The 16093-nt window shown below is 42.1% G+C and overlaps 1 protein-coding gene across 2 annotated transcripts in view; it reads right to left on the reverse strand.

Annotated features, from left to right (window-relative positions):
- The window catches only part of adam17b (ADAM metallopeptidase domain 17b), a 66603-nt gene extending 51995 nt beyond the window's left edge, over positions 1-14608 (reverse strand). The window contains exons 1-2 of one of the 2 annotated variants that reach the window (XM_048531485.2): positions 14352-14608; positions 3688-3820 (exon numbers count right to left, since the gene is read on the reverse strand). In XM_048531485.2, coding sequence (XP_048387442.2) covers positions 3688-3820; positions 14352-14442 — 224 coding nt within the window. In that variant the 5' untranslated portion in view covers positions 14443-14608. The remainder of the gene's footprint in view (positions 1-3687; positions 3821-14351) is intronic. The other variant, XM_048531486.2, reaches the window with a different exon arrangement.
- Positions 14609-16093: the final 1485 nt, after the last annotated feature.

Raw genomic sequence — 16093 nt, forward strand, 5'->3', positions numbered from 1 at the left:
CCAGCCCAGCTCTTCCCCCCAACCCACTGCATCCCAAAACCAGTCCAACCTGTCTCTGCCTCCCTAACCGGTTCTTCCTCTCACCCATCCCTTCCTCCCACCCCAAGCCGCACCCCCATCTACCTACTAACCTCATCCCACCTCCTTGACCTGTCCGTCTTCCCTGGACTGACCTATCCCCTCCCTACCTATACTCTCTCCACCTATCTTCTTTACTCTCCATCTTCGGTCCGCCTCCCCCTCTCTCCCTATTTATTCCAGTTCCCTCTCCCCATCCCCCTCTCTGATGAAGGGTCTAGGCCCGAAACGTCAGCTTTTGTGCTCCTGAGATGCTGCTTGGCCTGCTGTGTTCATCCAGCCTCACATTTTATTATCTTGGAATTCTCCAGCATCTGCAGTTCCCATTATCTCTGATCTTTATTAACTTCCAATTTTTAAGTTCACTTGACTGTCCACAGGTCAAATTTGCACTTGGCAAATCTTCAATTTTTTTGTTCTGTTTCACTGGTAAGAGACAAAATGCTGCCTAAAGGCAACAGATTATGCTTGCCTCAGTGTTCTTTGGAGCTTTCTTGAGACAACAAAGTACCATTCCTGCTCAATGCAAATCATCTGGGGAATAAGACAATCTGGAATTTATTTTTGCCTTTTGTCAGCAAAGTTTCAGATTTTATCAGCTTGATGGACAGCTTTTATTTCATTTATTTAGCCTTATGGTACAAGTAAGTCCACAAGATACAAGAGTAAAAGTAAGCCATTCAGCACAAAGTTCATTCCATTTTCAATGAGATCATGGTTGCTCTGAGAATCTTACATTCCACTTTCCTGTCTTATCCCTACAGGAATTGATTCCGTTGAGGGTTAGCTATTCACCTCAACTTTAAATATATCAGTGTCCAAACCTCTGCAGTAAAGAATTCCACACATTCCCTATGCTCAAAAGAAATTTCGACTCATGTGGCTTAACTTTGAGAGCCTTTATTCTGAGGCTCTGCCCTGTGCTCCTAGACTGCCCTCTAAGTGGAAACAACCTCTCTGCATCCATCCTTTCAGCAACCCCAAGAATCATACATGTTTTGAAAAAAAAGTTTCCTCTTATTCTTGCGGACTCCAATGAGTATAAGGCCAACCTACCCAACATCTTCTCAACAGAAAATCCATCCATACCCAGAATAAACTAAGGTGAACCTTCTCTGGGCTGCCTTTAAATGGCAGCAGAACTTTACTGGGCCCAAACTTCTCACTGTATTCAAGCCATGGTCCGACTTGTGCCTTTTATTAGCAAAGCATCTCAACTTTTACACTTCATTCCCTTTGAAATAAAGACCAACATACCATTTACCTTCCCTATTATCACAGAATTTAGATGCTAATTTTTTGTCAATCAAGCACAAGGACCCCAAAATCTCTGTGAAGCAGCTTTCTGCAGTCTTGCCCAACATAAATAACCCAGACGTTCTAGTCTTCCAGCCGAAGGGTATATTATATTCTACGTACCAAATATTTTCCCCATTCGTTTAACCTGTCTAAACCCCTCTGTACATTCCTTGTATCATCTTCCCGCTTGCCTATGTTTAAGGAAACTCTCACTGTGTTTTATGTTACTTACTAGTTGGCTCTAGAGGCTTATTTTCTCTCTCTTTTGGTCATCTTTACAAAAAGATAAGCCAAAATGAATTGGTTCTAATACTCTCTACATAAAGTAGTCACATTTTTCAATATATTACAATAGAATCAGGATTATTGAAACACGTACATTAGGGTAGAAGATTAAATTTAGTTCAGGATAAACTTGGTATTGTTAACAAAAAAAAAATCACATTGTGTCAAAGCTCTTTCTTCCGTACTCATCAGGACAATTCACAAGAATACCAATTTAAAGGGCTAACCAACATTAATATTGAGTAGACAGTGCTGATTGGTTGGCAAGTGGACTTTGATTGTGGAGGAATTGACATGGAGAATGCACCGGTTAAATGGTGAATAACAGTTAACATTTTAAACAAGGCAAGTCGACTCTGATTGCTTCATTGTGAATCACAGGCATTGCTCTGATTAGTGAGTGTAAGACGAAAAGCTTTGACAAATTGTATGTTTTCAGCAATACTCAAGATCTGTACCAACAAATGATGACTGGTAAAACAGCTTGATAGGTAGCATGTTAAATCACTAAGGGTGGGAGGCACAGACAGGGACAAAAATCAACAACTCAGGTGCTGTCCCTGGCCAAGCTTCACAGACTGAGTACAGTAAGACCCCCCACAGCCTCAGCCTAAGTTACTGGATCCTGTACACCCAGTATCCCTGCTCTGGTGGGAGGTAAGACTACCATGTACACAATGTTTGTGGTCCCTTACACGGGATGAGATATTATGACAAAATAAATAATGTTAAAGAACATTCTGGAATACTGCACATGTTGCCAATCTCGGTGCTTCTGGTCTTACAAGAACAACTAAGGTGGGAAGTCAACACAGTGTGGAGTTGGAAGAACACAGCAGACCAGGCAATGTCAGGAGCAGGAAAGTTGATGTTTTGGGTCAGGACCCTTTTTCAGAAATGGGGAGGGGGAAGGGACCTGGGAAATAAGTAGAGAGAGGGGAGGGGTGGGGCTGGGGAAAGGTGAATGGGGATTGGTCAGTGGGATGGGTGGGATGGATAGGTGGGAGAGAAGATGGACAGGCTGTGTCAGGTCAAGGAGGCGGGAATGAGAGGGACGTTTGGATATAGGATGAGGCCAGTGGCGGGGGGGAGATTTTAAAACTGATGAATTCCATGTTAAGGCCATTGGGCTGCAGGTTCCCAAGGTAGAATAAGGTGTTGCTCCTCCAGTTGTGTGTGGTGTCATTATGGCAGTGGAAGCGGCCCAGGATGGCCATGTCTCCAGTGCCACAATGATACCACATGCAAACTGGAGGAGTAACACCTCCTATTCCTTCTTGGGAGCCTATAGCCCAATGGCCTTAACATGAAATTCATCAGTTTTAAAATCTCCACACCCCCGCCACCCCATCCTACATCCAAATATCCCTCTCACCCCGCCTCCTTGACATTACACAAGCTGTCCATCCTCTCTCCCACCTGCCCGCCCCTACCCTTCCCGCCGACCAATCGCCACTATCCCCTACCTGCATCCAACCTATCACCACCCCTCCTACCGTTCCCAAGCCCAAACCATCCTCCCTCCCACCTCCTTGACCTGACACAACTTACCCATCTTCTTTCACACCTATCCACGCCGTTGATCAATCCCTACCACTCCCTACCTGTATTCACCTATCACCAACCCACCTACCTTTTCTCAGATTCCCCCCTCCTCTCTCTACTTGTTTCCCAGCTCCCTTCACCCTTCCCATTTTTGAAGAAGGGTGACCCAAAACATCAACTTTCTTGCCTCTCTGATGCTGCCTGGCCTGCTGTGTTCCACAAGCTCCACATTGTATTGACTCTGGCTCCAGCATCTGCAGTTCTTGCTATCTTCAGCTGAGGTGGGCAACTATTTTAATATTCTGTACATTTTTAAAATCATGAACATGGTTTTGAATGGAATGGTTTACTCCAACAAACAAAATCTATTCTAATATAAATTGTATAATCATCCCTGTGAAAGCCCATCAACAAAGACTTCCTCATAGTTATTTTTATTACCAAAATAAGAACTATGTTAAATAATTTTTCTATGCATACCTGTTGAGGGCTGAAAATTGGACTGATTGTTCTACATGGGACTGTGGTCCTGCATCACGCTTTCTCACAGAGTGCTGATGGACATCCGATAAAGACAGGATGTCATAATCAGTTAACCATTCATTCAAGATATCTGTGAACAAAGAAGTGGGTTACCAGATTTTCTCTTACCATATTATTCATTTACGCAATAGCACTAAATGTTGATCTTTCCAATATTTGACTTGGGCTTAATACAGATTGTTCAAGAATTCGGCTCATGCAAAACTAAAGCAGAGGAACAGCTCAAATACCTATAGGTATTTAAGGAATAAAAGAATGATGAAAGTAAGATTAGGGCCAATCAAGGATAGTAGTGGGAAGTTGTGTGCGGAGTCAGAGAAGATAGGGGAAGCACTAAATGAATATTTTTCAACAGTATTCACTCTAGAAATGACAATGTTGTCGAGGAGAATACTGAGATACAGGCTACTAGACTAGGTGGGATTGAGGTTCACAAGGAAGAGGTATTAGAAATCCTACAAAGTGTGAAGATAGATAAGTCCCCTGGGCCGGACGGGATTTATCCTGGGATCATCTGGGAAGCCAGGGAGGAGATTGCCAAGCCTTTGGCATTGATCTTTAACTCGTCATTGTCTACAGGAATAGTCCCAGACAACTGGAGGATAGCAAATGTGGTTCCCCTGTTCAAGATGGGAAGTAGAGACAACCCTGGTAATTATAGGCCAGTGAGCCTTACCTCAGTTGTTGGTAAAGTGTTGGAAATGGTTGTAAGAGATAGGATTTATAATCATCTAGAAAAGAATAAATTGATTAGGGATAGTCAGCACGGTTTTGTGAAGGGTAGGTCGTGCCTCACAAACCTTATTGAGTTCTTTGAGAAGGTGACCAAACAGGTCGATGAGAGTAAACCGGTTGATGTGGTGTATATGGATTTCAGCAAGGTGTTCGATAAGGTTCCCCACAGTAGGCTATTGTACAAAATGCCAAGGAATGGAATTGTGGGAGATATAGCAGTTTGGCTTGGAAATTGGCTTGCTGAAAGAAGACAGAGGGTGGTAGTTGCTGGGAAATGTTCATCCTGGAGACCAGTTACGAGTGGTGTACCGCAAGGGTCGGTGTTGGGTCCACTGCTGTTTGTCATTTTTATAAATGACCTGGATGAGGTCGTAGAAGGATGGGTTAGTAAGTTTGCAGACGACACTAAGGTCGGTGGAGTTGTGGACAGTGACAAAGGATGCTGTAGGTTGCAGAGAGACATAGATAAGCTGCAGAGCTGGGCTGAGAGGTGGCAAAAGGAGTTTAATGTGTGAGGTGATGCACTTTGGTAGGAGTAACCAGAAGGCAAAGTACTGGGCTAATGGTAAGATTCTTGGTAGTGTAGATGAGCAGAGAGATCTCAGTGTTTATGTACACAGATCCTTGAAAGTTGCCACCCTGGTTGACAGGGCTGTTAAGAAGGCATATGGTGTTTTAGCTTTTATTAATAGAGGGATCGAGTTCCGGAACCAAGAGGTTATGCTGCAGCTGTACAAAACTCTGGTGTGGCCGCATTTGGAGTACTGCATACAGTTCTGCTCACCGCATTATAAGAAGGATGTGGAAGCTTTGGAAAGGGTGCAGAGGAGATTTACTAGGATGTTGCCTGGTATGGAGGGAAGGTCTTACAAGGAAAGGCTGAGGGACTTGAGGCTGTTTTGGTTAGAGAGAAGAAGGCTGAGAGATGACTTAATTGAAACATATAAAATAATCTGAGGGTTAGATAGGGTGGATAGGGAGAGCCTTTTTCCGAGGATGGTGATGGCGAGCATGAGGGGGCATAGCTTTAAATTGAGGGGTGACAGATATAGGACAGAGGTCAGAGGTAGTTTCTTTACTCAGAGAGTAGTAAGGGAATGGAATGCTTTGCCTGCAACAGTAGTAGATTCACCAACTTTAAGTACATTTAAGTCATCATTGGACAAGCATATGGACGTACATGGAATAGTGTAGGTTAGATGGGCTTCAAATCGGTATGGCAGGTCAGCACAACATAGAGGGCCGAAGGGCCTGTACTTTGCTGTAACGTTCTATGTTCTATGTTCAAAGGCCGGAGATGGTAACCCTTCCCCATGTCGTCTCTGTAATGGCCATCCCAGACCTCACAGTGAGCCTTAGCACATAATCCTGGATCTTGGAATATGCCAGTTTGCAACCTTCTTTCATGAACAACATTTTGCACTTGAAGACCAGCAAGCTTTGGTCAAAGCATCCTTCACCAAGTTAGTGGCCTTCCAGCAGCAGCTGATACCTGTTTTTCTGTCCCTGGAAACTGTCTGTTCAGCATACAGTCCTGTGTCAGACTCTTGTCCTGCTCAAGAAGTTTGCAATCAACATCAAAATTGGTGACATGGTAGACAGTGAAGAAGGTTTTCTAATATTACAAAGGGGTTTTAAACAAATGGGTCGATGAGCTGAACAACGGCAGATGGCGTTTGATCCGGATAAACGTGAGGTACTGCATTTTGGTACAATAAACAAGGGTAGAACTTATACAATGAATGGTAGGGCTTTGGGTAGTGTTGTAGAATATGGGGACAGAAGGGTTCAGGTACGTAATTCTTTGAAGTTTCCGAAGAAGGGTCCAGGCCCAAAACATCAGCTTTCCTGCTCGGCCTGCTGTGTTCATCCAGCTCTACACCTTGTTATCATAGTTAAAAAAGTCATTTGGCACATTTGCCTTCATTGCTCAGCCCACTGACTATAAAAGTTTGGAAGTCATGCTGAGGTTCTACAGGACATTGGTGAGGCCTCTTCTGGAAAACTGTCACCCGGTTATAGGAAGGATACCATCAAGTTGGAGAAGGTTCAGAAGAGATTTACCAAGATGTTGCCTGATATGGAAGCTGTGAGTTTACAAAGAAAGGCTGGCAGTTTTTCCACTGGAGCAGGTAGAGGTGACTCTATAGAGGTCTATAAAATAATGAGGGATATAAATAGGGTTAATAGTAGTCTTTCCCCTAGAATTGGGAATTTTAAGACTAGGTGTCACATTTTTAAGGAGAGAGGAGAGAGATTTTTAAAAAAGACATGAAGGGCAAATTTTTTTACACTGTTTGGTTTGCACGTGGACTGAACTTCCCAAGCAAGTTGTGGATGTGGGTACATTGATAACATTTAAAAGGCACTGGATAAGTATATGAATAGGAAAGATTTGGAAGGATAGGGTCCAGGAGCAGGCAGGTGGGGCTAGTTTATCTTGGGATTTTGTTCAGCTTGGACTGAAGGGTCTGTTTCTGTGCTATATGACTCTATGACAAGTTTTTAAAAATAAGAGAGAGTTGACAGCACTTCAATCAGCAAATTAAACACTTTTGTTGGCCACAATTTTACTGGAGACCATTTAATTAATTAAGTGTCTTCCTGTCTGACAACATACAAATACAAAGGAAATGGTATAGAGATTTCTCTAAATAAAATGCATGTACCATATAGTTTGCCTATCTAGGTTCAAGAACAACAATTTTGTTCCTCCAATGTCAGTATAAAAATTATCCCAACACGTATGTTCAACAGAGCAGAGAAGAGGGATTGAGAGATTTCTGATCCTACCAAATTACTAAATTCAACAAAGACAAAGGGTAAAAGGTTGAGTGCCAATTTGAAACTGAGGAGACACGGTGGGATCTTAACTGATTATAATTTATATAAATGATGTGGATCAAGGGACACAAAGGGGCTACCAAAAGATATACAGAGGTTAAATAGGTGGGCAAAGGTCGGCAGTAACATGGTCTTGCCCATTTTGCTAGGAAGAATTTTTAAAAAAGCACACTATCAAAATGGAAAGCAATTGTTGAGCTCCAAGATGCAGAGGGATCTGGATGTCCCTTGCATGAATTACAAGAGATTAGTATGTAAGAACAGCAAGTAATTACAAAACCTAATAGCATGTTATAAGGGGAACTGAACATAGAAGTGGGGAAGATATGCTTCAATTGTACCTGGCAGTGATGAGGCCACAACTCAAGTGGTGTGTACTTATTAGAGAAAGATGTCAATGCTTAGAAGCAGTTCAGAAAATACTCATGGACTAATACCTGGAATGGGCAGTTGATTTGAGAAAATATTGAACAGACTAGGCTTGTATTTTCTAGAATTTAAGAGAGCAGAAATTACTTGATTGAAGCATGTAAGATCCTGGCCATTTTTGATAGATTGGATGCGGAGGGGATGACTCCTCTAAAGTGAGAATCAAGAACTCGGGATCATTGTCTAAATGGGTGACCCCTTATTTTTAAAAAGGGATAAAGCAATTTTTCTTTCTCTGAACATCATAAGTGTTTGGAACTCTCTTCCTGAAAAGGTGATGGAAGCAGAGCCTTTGAATATTTTTAAGACAAAGGTTAGATTCTTGCTAAGCAAAAGAATGAAAGGTAACGAGGGGTAGGCAGGTATGAGGTTACAATCAGATCAGTCCTCATTTTAAGTAATGCAGAACAGCTCGAAGGACCAAATATCCTTTTCCTGCTCCTCGTTTGAATTGCTGCTCATATTCCTCAATCTCAACAGAGAAGACTCTTAAACCAAGACACTCAAAAACCAAAACCTACAAGCTGCAATGTATTTGTGGCTTTAGTACCAACCTAAACATTTCTAATTCAAACCCTTTATTTAGAGAAATAATTCTAATGTAGACAGGGTGCAAATATTAATTGCAAATTAATCATTAGAATAGACTGATTTACTACAAAGAACTTTGCACAAAGTATTATACTTTTTCCAGAGGTGTCTAACAAGAAATGCATCAGACACTGAAAACCTCTAAACCTACTCCTAGTTGAAAGCTCAATAATGAAGCTATAGATGTAGTCTAAACACTGGCTAATTTCCAACACTTTATACAAGATACTTGACAATTTGGTTCAGAGTTACAACTCATAGCACAAATGGCACGAAGACTAAATGAATTTTTGACAGCTTAAAAAACTATGCCTTACCACAATTCATTCTATCATTCAATTTAACAAAGCTAATTAACCTCATATGACTTTCTGGAGTTGGGAAGAAAAATGGCATAGCCTTTAGCAGTTTATTACAGCAAGCAAAGAGAGGTTACAAAACCACTTATGACATAAGCATTAACAGTGACTCTCGCATTGTTAGCCATTAATTTCAAGGGTCAGCGTACGTCAACGTATTCATGCAACCATTGTGAGAAACCAAAATGCTCACGGTAATTTATCACATTATCACTTTTTATAAAATTCATTTGTCATTTCAAAAGGAGTTCAAAAACACAAGACCAGGTCCACTGCGCATACATAAAACTCTTGACCTTGCTGGAAAGTGAAAGAAAGGATGGCAACTGTATCCCAATTAGGGGTTTAAAAGGAGATTTAGGTACAAAGGGAAGAGGTATGGTTGTGATCCCTAATGAAAACATTTGTCTTTGCAAAGAAGATGCTACCCAGTGAAACAGGAAGCAGTAGAGTCAATGATTATGCTAAAAATTAACAAAGATTATAGACAAGATCGCATACTAATTAGTATGACATAAATGTTACTTGCCATTTATCAGCTCAAGCCTGAATGCTGTCCAGATTCTGCTTAGATGGCCTATTTCAATGTAAGCATTGTCAAAAATGGTACTCAGCACTGCATGTTGAACACCCCCAATTTTGATCTTACTATGGGCAAATGGTCACTGAGGAAGTAGGTGAAGATGATTTGGCCTTGAACACTACACTGAAGACATGTTGCACTAATGTCTGAGGTTGATATGATTGTTCCCCCAAGTATAGCTTTCTTCCTTTATGCTGGAAATGACTACAACCAGTCAAACATTTTCCTCAATTACAACTAAAATTCTGTAGGACTCTGGTGACAGACTGTCAAAGGCTGCCTTAATTTCAAGGCCAATCACTCTCATCTTGCAACTGATGATATGAAGGGAGGTAAACGTGGATAATGCAGAGACCATGGCTATAACTTCTAATCTTTAGATACAGGGTGGTACCAGATACTAAAAAATTGCAAATGTTATACATTTGTTTAAAAAAAATGCTTAACCTCAGGTGGTGGGAAAACTCTTAAAAGTGATAACCCATGATAAAGTTGACAGTCACTTTTCCTTAGATAAATTCACTGAAGGCAGCATAGATTTGGCAAGCCCAAAAACTTGCTTGAGGTTTCTGATGAGGATAATATGGTTGATGTGGTGAACACAGACTTCATGGCAACTTACTAAATGCCTTTTGAAACAAGTTTATCAGCAAATTTAAAGCACACTGAATCAAAGCATCAGTAGCAGCATGGATATGAAATTAACTGAGTGACAGAAACAGTTGCTTTACAGACTAGCTAAGTAAAATACAGTGATGCCCTCAGGAGCTGAAGCTAGAGCCCTTTTTTCTTGATGTATGTATAAATATAGACTTGGATATACAAAATAATTTAAAATTTTGCAGGTGGCAAAATGTGAACTGTGAAGAGGATAGTGATGAACTTTGAGAAGACACAGTCTACAGGTACGCATGAGCAAGTGGCAGATGAAATTCAAAGGTAAAGTGTGAAGTGATTCGGTTAAGTTAAAATGAGAAGCAGCAGAAATTAAACATATAATCCAACAAGGAACAGTAGAAGGAACTGCCAACAGTACACATACACAAAACATCAAAAGTGGCAGGAGGGGTTGACAAAGTGATTAATAACATACAGTATTCTCAGCTTTATAAACAGAGGTTAAGGGTCCAAAGATATTAGAAGACAATGTCATTGGTGCAGCTTCATCGGAAATAATGTACACAGTTCTGGGGCAGCACATTACAGAAAGTTGCAAAGGCATTAGAGAAGATCAAAACAAAAAATATAGCAGAATGATTCCAAGGGTCAAGTATACAAATAGATTTGAGGACTTGGGACTGAAAGTGGAGATTTAAAAGAGTTGTTCAAAAATCATAAAAGAGTCTTAGATAGGATGAAACTGTATCCATTGCCAGAACAATCTAGAAACAGAACAATTTAAGATCACAAAGAATACCAAATTGCCCAGAGGATCCAGGGGTGTGTAGGCTGGGTGGATTAGCCTTGGGATATGCAGGGTTACAGGGACAGGGTAGGAAGGTGGATCTGGGTGGCATGCTGTTCGGAGGGTCAACATGGACTCAATGCCAAATGGCCTGCTTCTACATTGTAGGCATACTATGATCTTGTAACTGAAATAACATTCTTTGCAGTTGCTTTGGAACAGATAGTAGCAGCTTGAAGGAAAAATGCTTTGAAGTGGCTTGTGGTCTGTTTCGACTGGCACTTTGTCTCTTCCAAGTATGTATCGATGAAAACGTTCTCAAGCAAAGCAGATAGCTGGGCGCTCTTTCTTGACTTGGGCATAATGTCCTCATGTTTGTGTTAGCTCCCTGGATGTGAAATGTATCCAGGTGTACTTGCTGCATTAGGATTGCTCAAAGTTATAGGGAGCTATAAGAAGACGACTTCTTTCCCTGGAGCATCAGAGGCTGAGGGGGCCTTATAAAATCATGAGGGCCGTGGGTAAGGCGAATTGCCAAGGTCTTTTTCTTGGCCAGTTGGAGTTTTTTTTTGGAGGGGGGGGGGGGGAGAAAGAGAGAAGGAGTGTCCAAAACTACAGGGCATTGATAGGGGCAAGATTTAAAAAGGACTGGAGAGATAACTTTTTCACTTGGCGGGTGCTGCACACATGGAATGAGCTGCCAAATAAAGTGTGCAGGTAGGTAAAATTACAACATTTAAAAGGCAGCTGGATTGGGTATATGAATAGGAAGGGTTTAGAGGGGTATGGACGAAATGCTGGCAAATGGGACTCAATTAATTTAACATACATGGTGGGCACGGACGAGTGGGGCTGAATGTTCTGTTTCTGTGCTGTATGTCTCTATGTTATTATGTTCCTGTTAGAATGAAAGGTAAGGCTAGTAGTATTACAGAACAATGGATAAATAGCGATATTGAGATTCTAGTCAAGAATAAAAACAAATCATTTATTAGATACAGACAACTGGGTTGAAATGAATCTTCTGAACTGTGTAAAGATTGTAAGGGCACTAAGATGGAGAGCAGGAGGGCAAAGCGGGGAAATGAGATAACCTGATCTGCCAAGTCTAAGGATAATTGAAAGAGATATTCAAGTTTATTACGAGGGGGGAAAAGGGGTTGGGGCGGGGGGAGTCCCCTTAAAGATCTAAAGATCGAAAAGGTCATATTTCTGTTGAACCTCAGGAAATGGGAGAGATATTAAATGAATATTTCGCATCAGTTTTTACTGTGAAGACAGAAGTGGAGGCTAAAGCACTCAGGGAAATAAATATTGATGTTCTGAAAACAGTTCACAGAAGAGGGAGTGCTGGATGTCTTAGAAAATGTAAAGGTGGATAAATCACAGACCCAAACTGGTGTATCCCAGGGTGTTGTGGGAATTTAGGGAGAAAATTGCAGAACCCCTTGCAGAAATATTTGTATCATCTATAACTATGGGTGAGGTGCCAGATGACTGGGGAGCAACTAATTTTGTGCCTTTTTTAAGGGGGAGGAATACAAGGAGAAGCCTGGAAACTATAGATGTGAGTCTGACTTTGGTGATGGGGCAGTTGTTGGTGATTCTGAAAGATAGGATTTATATGCATTTGGTGGGGTAAGGAATGATCAAGGATAGTCAGCATGGTTTTGTGCGAAGAAAAATATGTCTCACAAGTTTGGTTGCATTTTTGAGGAAGTAACCAAGAAGACTGATGAAGGCGGAGCGGTAGATTTTTTTTTACTTGGACTTTACTAAAGCCTATGACAAGGTTCCACATGATAGATTAATTAGTAAAGTTACATCAAATGGGATTCTGGGTGAGCTTGCAAACTGTATACAAAATTGACTTAACGGCAGGAGTCAGTGGTGGAAGCACATTTTTCAGATTGGAAGCCTGCTACTAGCAGTGTTCCACAGGGATTAATGCTGGATCCACTTTGGTTTGTCATGTATATAAATGATTTAGATGACAGTATTGAAGGCATGGTTAACAATTTTGCAGATGACATCAAAACTGGTGGCAAAGGGGCCAGAGAAGATTATCTAAGATTACAAAGCGATCATGGTCAATTATATCAATGAGCTGAGGAGTGACAGATGAAGTTTAATTTTGACTAATTTGGTAAAACAAAAAAGGGCAGGATGTAAACAATTAAAAGTAAGGCCTTGGGTAAGGTTGCAGAACAGAGACACCTAGGGGTTCAGGTACATAATTCATTGAAGTCTGCATCACATGTAGACAGGGTAGTTAAGAACATTGTTGGTAAGCTTGCCATCATTGCTCAGATCTTTGAGTATAGGAGTTGGGACTTAATGTTGAAGTTGTAGAGGACAGTGGTGAGGCCTCTTCTGGGATACTGTGTACAGTTCTGGTCAGGCTATTAGAAGGAGGATATTAAGCTAGAGAGGGTTCATAAGATATTCACCTGGGTATTGTCAGGAATGGAAGGCTTGAGTTATAAGAGGCTGGATATGCTGGGACCTTTTCCACTGGAATGGAGAAGGTTCAGAGGTGGCCTTGAAGGGGTTTATAAAATCATGAGGCATGCAGGTAAGATGAATGGCAGATATTTTTTCCTAGGGTGAGGGATTTTAAGACTGAGGCATATTTTCAAGTTGAGGGAAGAAAGATTTTAAAAACACATGAGGGGCTTTTATTTTAAAACAGCGTTTTCATGTGTGAAATGAACTTCCAGAGGAAGTGGTGGATACAGGTAACGGTTACAATACGTTAAAAAACATATGGATAAGTTAATGAAGAAGAAACGTTTGGAGGGATATGGGCCAAGCGCAGGCAGGTAGGGCTAGTTTAGTTTGGGATTCTGGTTGGACCAAAGGGTCTGTTTAAGTGCTGTATGACTCTGAGAGCAACAGTCATAGAAAGAAGTATTTTATGCATAGCTAGAGATTAGGATCTTGAACGTACTGCAGGGAGTGGAGGAGGCAGGTTCAGTGGAGATCAAGATAGCTATCCTTTTTTTAAGCGAAAATAATGCGAGGCTAAAGGCGGGGAATGAGATTAAGGGGGTCGTTCTTGAGAGAACCGGCGCAGACACAGTGGTCCAAAAAAAAGGCTGTGACATTCTAAATCCCAGATTTATGGGGGCCCTAATCTTTAAGTAAGCGGATTTTAGAAAAACTCAACTTTGGCCATCAGTTACCGGGAAGTGGTGAAGCTATTCAGGAGAAATGCGAAAGTTATTTGTCGATGGACCGATTTGAACCAGAACATTTAACACAAACCACAGGATAACGCTGTTAACCCTATGCCCTCCAATAATATTAGATCACATCAGAAGTTGCCCGAGTGTACCGCACTAAAAGTGCTACAGAGATAGCAGGAACTGCCGATGCTGGAGAATCTGAGATAACACGGTGTGAAGCTGGATGAACACAGCAGGCCAAGCAGCAGGAAGGCTTGACGTTTCGGGTCGGGACTCTTCTTCAGAAAATTTAAAAATTAAAACTAAAAGTGCTGCCACTTTCGCGAGATTTACAAAAAGGAAAAGAGATCACACAGCCCCACCGCCGCCCGTAACAACTTTTTCTTTCTGCTGACGAACAGAACCGAAGGAGCGCCGCAGTAAACCACAACATCAGTGTTTCCGAATGGGCGACTCCGTCCCCTTACCGAACCGATCATCATGGCGGCCGGCAACCGCGTCTCCCAGGAAAGCCGCCGCCGCCAGCAGCAAGACGCCGGGGAGGCCTCGCACCGTCATCGCCCAGATCCGCAACGCTCCCGACCAGAAGAGCGGGTCGAGCTCTCACCGAGCTCGCTGCTCCCCCATCGCCCCCGATCCAGGTTCAGGTTCACTCCGAGCTGCCTCTTCCTTCTCGCCCGCACCCACGGCAACGGCTTCGGCCGGAACACCACAATCAACCCGGAAACACTCCCGCGCTGGAGCGGGTGGGACGTAGTTTATGTCAGTGACGCTGCCGCCACCTTGGTAAAGGATCGCCGCCGCTCGACGTGAGGGGGAAAGGAAGGAAAGAGGAAAAGACCAAACCTCATTTTAACATGACACCTTTCGCGACCACCAGCCGCCACTCACTGTTTTACAGCCAATTGGGTACTTTTGAAGCGCCGCCTCTGTTATAATTCGGAAATTGATGCATACAAATGCGTTAATAGCGATAACATGCACGGTGCTGCATAGGGAACAAATATTGAACACAGTGAGGAGCTGGAGGAACACAGGAGGCCAGCTAACATCGGAGGAACAGGAAAGTTGACGTTTCGGGTCGAACCCTTCTTGTGTTATCTCTGACTCCAGCATGTGCAGTTCTTACTATCTCTAAATGAGTTATTGTTCCAACTGAAGATAATAAAGTGTGAAGCTGGATGAACACAGCAGGCCAAGCAGCATCTCAGGAGCACAAAAGCTGACGTTTCGGGCCTAGACCCTTCATCAGAGAGTCCCCCTCCACCGACACTCTCATCCGCCTAGCTGAACTCGTCCTCACACTCAACAACTTCTCTTATTGCAACTCTATTGTTCCAACTAATGTGTGTTTAATGGTTGCCACTGACAGCCCACAAAGACACTGCCAGCAGAGGTAGCAACAACTCTATTCCTGCAAGACAGTCAGTATGCGCTGGGTATATTTGCATTTCTACAGATTAAAATAACTACAATTGTTTTTTTCTCCAAACGTATCTCTTTTCGTGTTAATGCAAAACAAAAGCATGCACTCGCACTTGACACAAGTTACCTAATTCGACATTGTAGGAAAGAAAAAATTATCATTAATTAGCAAAACTGACTTGAGCATTAACTTCAGTCAGTTCATTTCCATCAGCCTCTGCACATGCAATGCATGTATAAATCTTGAAGTCATGCATGTCTCCTAATGATACACATTGACTGTTGAGTAGTTTCCACTTGATGGATCAGAGTAGGGCTCCTGGAGCTGCTCCACTCCATCCTTTTTGTTCTCTTTTCATGTTTCATTTTCCTTTCTACTTAGCTCCTGTCTGCAGACAGCATTGGTGGTGGCAAGTTGAGCCAGCGTGGGCTTGACGTGAAGTTCATTGTGGACTTGTCTGCCAGCTTGTTTTCTCTCTATTCCTGTGAAGGACAAAAAGCTGAACTTCTAACTTTATTCCTTTATTTTTCAAATTTGTACCTAAGATTTTATACCTGGGCACCTTTCTACCTAAGATGGCGTCAGAAATGGCAACTTTGTACATTTATCACAGTAATCTTGTATTCCTGTACTTGGGTACATGTGACAATATAACCTAATTCTAATTCAAGGGTGACCGTCATTCTCCTGGAGATTGTTTACATGGCGAGTGCTGGTGCTTTGATAGGTGTCATTGCTGATCAATTTCTGTTTCTGGGGAATGGTGGATCTTTGGGACTACAA

Source organism: Stegostoma tigrinum, chromosome 4 (genome assembly GCF_030684315.1).
Source record: "Stegostoma tigrinum isolate sSteTig4 chromosome 4, sSteTig4.hap1, whole genome shotgun sequence".
Lineage (NCBI taxonomy): Eukaryota > Metazoa > Chordata > Chondrichthyes > Orectolobiformes > Stegostomatidae > Stegostoma > Stegostoma tigrinum.